The sequence below is a fragment of the Lacerta agilis genome, chromosome 1 (assembly GCF_009819535.1).
Source record: "Lacerta agilis isolate rLacAgi1 chromosome 1, rLacAgi1.pri, whole genome shotgun sequence".
Taxonomy (NCBI): Eukaryota; Metazoa; Chordata; class Lepidosauria; order Squamata; family Lacertidae; genus Lacerta; species Lacerta agilis.
This window is the reverse complement of record NC_046312.1, coordinates 61,812,581-61,817,975: the sequence shown is the minus strand read 5'-3', so window position 1 is coordinate 61,817,975 and position 5,395 is coordinate 61,812,581. Positions and strand designations below refer to the sequence as shown.

The window sequence follows — 5,395 nt, the reverse complement described above, 5'->3', positions numbered from 1 at the left end:
TACTATAACAGAAGCACCATGTTAACAACACAGAGAGGCCAGGCAGGGGTGTTGGTGTTAACAGATACTTAAAAGACTCAGGGGACAGCCCATGGCACAGGTGGATTTAGGGCAGAACAACTGGTTCTGCCACACTGGGTGCTGAGCCGAGGAGTGCCATAGGGTGCCGCTACTATGGCATAAGTGAAATGAACAGAACAAAAGGTGAGAGGCGGGGTGGGGTGGGGTGGGTACTGAGTTTTGGCCTCACGCAGGGCGCCGCTGAAATTTGAAAGACCAAAGTCTGCCACGGCTCATTATACCAATTTGCATAAAGTATACACATGCTAATTTTTATAAATAGGATGCAACTGTAGGCCAATTCAAGGCAACTTTTAGAGGGGGGAATAGCTATAGTTCTTACTGTCAGAGCTTACTGTGAGCTATGGGGAACCAACAGGATTTTGCCCCACTGGGCAAATTAAGGTGGTAGGTGGGTGGAGTTCAACAGCACTGTGTGGCTTGCAGTTATCCAGTTGACTTGTAAGTAAATTAAGACTTAAAAAGGGAGAAAGGGTCTGGAACTGACACAAAAGGCACAAAGTATCCCCCCTAACAGCATGCCTGAAGCGAGGGAACGTTCTTCTAGTTAAAGCTAGGGGTCTGTCCAATGGGACCTCGTTAGTCTGCACTCTCTCACAGTTGATTCCAAGTGAAATTGAACTGATGTACCAACATAAATCCATAGACGGGGCTGCAGCTCTCTCTATAGACCATAATCCTATACACACTTACCTAGGAGTAAGCATCATTGAACTTAAATGGGGATTACTTATGAGTAGACATGCATAGGATTGCACTGTTATATAACTTGAATAGGAAAGCGATCATGTCATACCGAACAAGCATCGAGTCATACTGAACAAGCTAGTCAGTAGAGAGACTCTTAAATAACTCATTTAAGTTATTAAATGGATTCTAAAGAGAAGCTGTAGTTACAGGCAGGTAGCCGTGTTGGTCTGCCGTAGTCGAAACAAAATAAAAAAATAAAAAAGCTCATACCAATAACAAACTTAGTTGGTCTCTAAGGTGCTACTGGAAGGATTTTTTGTTTTTTGTTTGTTTTGAAAGAGAAGTTGGTACTAGAAGAGAGAATTGGAAAGAGTGGGGGATGTATCGGGAGCAGACTCTGAAGGAACTGTGCTTTGAAAGACACAGGCAAAAACACTCTTTGCTTAAGATGCCACAATGAAGCCACTGAAGACGAATGCAACAGGTTGTATTCTTTGCACGCATACTTAAAAAAAAAAGAAAAAGTTGTCAGGATAGTACAATCACATCTTATGCAGGGGTTCAGTTCCAAAGGTTCTGCATATGCATGAAAATGTGTATACTCAAATCCTTGGAACCACCCCCATATGAGCACCCCTAGGATTCTGGAGCCAGAGCAATGAATGCCCCCCCCCAAGCAAGGCATAGAGCTGTAAAGCTCTTTCTGTACCAGGTCTGCTTGGGTTACCCGGCACGAAAAGATATTCTAAGTTCTCTGCCTTGCATTTAACTTGGGTCTTTTCAAGTGGCTGAACTTCAACCATGCAATATTGAAATAACACAAGTTAAATGCTCATAAGATGCAACCGTACTGTAATATCTGCACACATTGCCCCTTTCCCAGACATTCATTACAGTTTTTGCAAGACGAGAAAGACAAGGAATCTAGGAAGCTTCACTCGCTGATCTCATATTGATCATACGAACAATAATTCGGGTCCAAGCCTCTCCGGGTGCAGTCGGTGATGTCAGAGTTGCAGGTCCCGCAGTGACATCCTGTTGCCACTGGGTAGGAATAAAATGATTCTGCTTGACCATCACAGCCTGGGATCTTGATAGTCTCGTACACAACTGCCTTGAATGTGCAGATGTTCTGGACATATCTCATTGCTAGGCTCTGATCAATTAGATCCTAATAGTGACATAAAAAAGAGAGTCTGAATGTTAAATCCATATGCCATCAACAGCCTTTCAGCAGTGTCTAACCATGACTTTCTTTGATTTTGGAAAACCCTACCAAAACCCAAATTAAGGTGGCTGATTATGTTCTTCCCTGACTTCAGTGATCTTTGGACAGCTTGTTAAACTAAAATCAATTCCTATTTTAAGACCTATCAAATCTGAAACATTTGTTACAAGAGTAGTTGTCCTAGTTCTGTATCAAGTGGGTGACATTGCTCTATAACAAAATAGGCAACCATATAAACTGGAACAAATTTCTTTGTGTGCAGAATTTCTTCTTTGAGCAAACAATAAAGTGCTTACTGCCTTGAACATAAGCTTTGTTCACTGAGAATATAGAAGTCAACAACCCGTTCAATGCAACCTGATGCAGAAGAAGTCCTTAAATGTACATGTTATCTTCATCTGAACAAATCATACAAATGCATATACTTCTTAACCTGTTGATTCCTCACCTTTGTGAAGCAGTAGCCAGAGCACCATGTTGCGTTCACGCTGATGCAGAAGCCACACTCTTCCTTCTCCAGTGCTATTGTGACATTGGACAGTTGGCAGTGATTGCAGCAAACAGTTTCCCAGAAAAGCAGCACGGCAAATAAATTAATCGGCTTCATCCTGTAGTGCAAAGCAGAGGGGTCCTGGAGTACACTGAGACAATTCAACATATCTTTAGAAGCAGACAATATTACCATTCTTCCCATGCTGATACAAAGGCAAGCTTTTTACAAGAAAGGATAGTGGTACGTATGCATGCATTCATAGAGTAAAGTCAGCAAAACAGTACTAAGGTTATTGTCAGAGGATAAGAGATTTGTTCAGCGGAATGAAGTCTTAATCCAGTTACACTTGAGAGAAAATAATGAAATAATGGAAAAGGCATTTCTGCTGAATAGAAAGATATCTCAATTGCTCTTACAAATAAGCTCTGGAAACTTTTACATTCTTAAAACAAACAAACAAAGAAACAAACAACAGTATAAATGTATTTTAAAAAGCAGAGAAGACTCCTTTTTTAATGGCTTTTTTCAAAAAAAAAAGTTCTACAGAGACCTTACCATTTCCGAAACAGTGTTAATTAAGAATCTGTTGAAAAGTTACCTGTCTTAGACTTGCCCTGCTGGAATTAGCTGTAAAGAGAGGAAAGCCTTCCGTTGCCCTTTTATACAAAATCAGATGCAACAGACACCTTGGAGGATTTGTGGGGTATTAAGACAAGTGGCATCAGGTTGCACCCTGATGAAAGAGAACAAATATGTAGCCAGACACGTAGGTGAAACCTTGCAAAATGAAGGCCATGGGTTTTACTGTTGTTTTCAAAAGTACCTGTTTTAAAATGTCACCAAAAAGCCCTGGCTTGAGGCTGGTTTACGTATTGTACCAGGAGTGCTATTAGCAATGTCACTGGGCAGTTAGGAAACAACTGGACAAGGTCACACAATGGATGGAGAGCTTTATACAGGTGTATCACTCTCCCACCTGCAGGAAATTCCTCTCTAATTTCCATGGTTTGCCCGTGATTAAAAGTGGTATGCATAAATGTAGGTTCCATCCTTAGTATGATTGCTAAAAAAAACAGATCTCATGCAAACAACATTGAGCTAAAGAGACAATAGGGTCTGTCTCAGTATCTTCATATGTCTCAACAAAAAAATTCCATCCAGGCTTCGAAAACATGGATCTTAAAATCAATCAAGGGTGGGAACTTGTTCAATATGGTAGGCTGGATCAACAGCTGCCCCATGCCTTGTGGGCCACTCTGACAGGTGTGTGGGACCACCAGTCTGTCAGCTGCCTGACATCACCATGACATCAGCTGACCTCCCCCCCCCCACTTTGCCATGCAGTTTGAACTCAAGGTGCGCTACAAATGAAGATCCCAGCCAATCCAAGCAGGGCTTGAAGTCACTGCTGAACTGATTGATGGTGACCTCAAGTCCTGCTTGGATCAGCTGCACTTCGAAGTTCCAGACTGGAAACTCCAGAATGTAGCTCGTTCCAAAAGGAGGGGGCTTTGACAATGTCTTTGTGCTGTTCTTTCAGCTTGGGAGGTTCCTCAGGAGGAACAAGTTGAAGTGTGTGTGGGGTTTTCCATTTGGTGGCAAATTAAAAGACGCTGAATACAAGCCCCACTTGTCAGGGAACAATCAGGAGTACATTTTAAGACTCCAAGTTGCTCCCCTAGCAGTCACATCTTTACTTGTCGACACCCCACTTCAGTGGAAATATATATGAGGTGTATATGGTCTATATTATGGGACACGGGTGGCACTGTGGGTTAAACCACAGAGCCCAGGGCTTGCCGATCAGAAGATTGGCGGTTCGAATCCCTGTGATGGGGTGAGCTCCTGTTGCTTGCTCCCTGCTCCTGCCAACCTAGCAGTTCGAAAGCATACCAGTGCAAGTAGATAAATAGGTACCGCTCTGGCAGGAAGGTAAACGGCGTTTCCGTGCGCTGCTCTGGTTCGCCAGAAGCAGCTTAGTCATGCTGGCCACATGACCCGAAAGATGTACGCCGGCTCCCTTGGCCAATAAAGCGAGATGAGCGCCGCAACCCCAGAGTCGTCTGCGACTGGACCTAATGGTCAGGGGTCCCTTTACCTTTTTATGGTCTATATTGATAAGATATGTTTGGACCACAGCCATAAATGCCAACAATTAAAAGGACACCTTCCTAAATAAGAAAGCATCAGAAGCACCCCATTGAGAAGAACCCCTTGCCACTGAAATGAAGGGGATTCCTCATAAGAGTGACTGAACAGAAGCCACGTGTCATAATGCTCTGCTTAAAAAATACCTAACTTATGGAGACAGAGGAAAGTAACGAAAACTAAACTGTCTTCTACCACTGCCTCACAGCAGACCTCTGCAAAAGTATCTGCAAAATCCTGAGACAATCTTCCGAGAAGTACCGGGCAGTCTGCCTGCTAGACAGAAGAACCCCACCAGGCTGCTGTTAAACAAAATGATGCAGAACAAGTGTGCATGTTCATGAGATAACAAAAGGGCCTTTGTATACACAAGGGGGAAGCTATAGCTAGTTCTAATATATGCTGGACTTGGTCAAGGGGATCATTCCATATCATACCCTATGAGCCAAATGAAAAAACCTGAGCCTACAATGGAGGGGTTCACAGCATTAACACCCCAAGAGAATCTTGATTCTTCCATCGCCACCGTCTTGGATCCAAACAGACATCAAGCATTGTAACCTGCCTCTCTGGCTTTCCAGCTTGCTACTTTGCTTCTAGGTCACATCACTCCTAACACTAACCTCTCAACTCTCAACTCTGACTTTATCTGTTGAGGGAAACCCATTTGCCATCTCATAGGAGCCCTTTGATTCTTTGTTCTCTTAATGGCTCATCACTCAGGCGTTAGTCTGGCTATTTCCTGGAATTTGAAG

At 43.1% G+C, this 5,395-nt stretch overlaps 1 protein-coding gene across 1 annotated transcript; it reads right to left on the bottom strand.

Moving 5' to 3' along the window:
• Positions 1-1,608: 1,608 nt before the first annotated feature.
• FSHB (follicle stimulating hormone subunit beta) lies at positions 1,609-2,611 on the bottom strand. Its single transcript, XM_033173334.1, has 2 exons — positions 2,448-2,611; positions 1,609-1,942 (listed from the first exon to the last, which is right to left on the bottom strand). The coding sequence occupies exons 1-2, from the start codon at positions 2,604-2,606 to the stop codon at positions 1,706-1,708; spliced, it is 396 nt and encodes a 131-aa protein (XP_033029225.1). The 5' UTR covers positions 2,607-2,611; the 3' UTR covers positions 1,609-1,705.
• Positions 2,612-5,395: the final 2,784 nt, after the last annotated feature.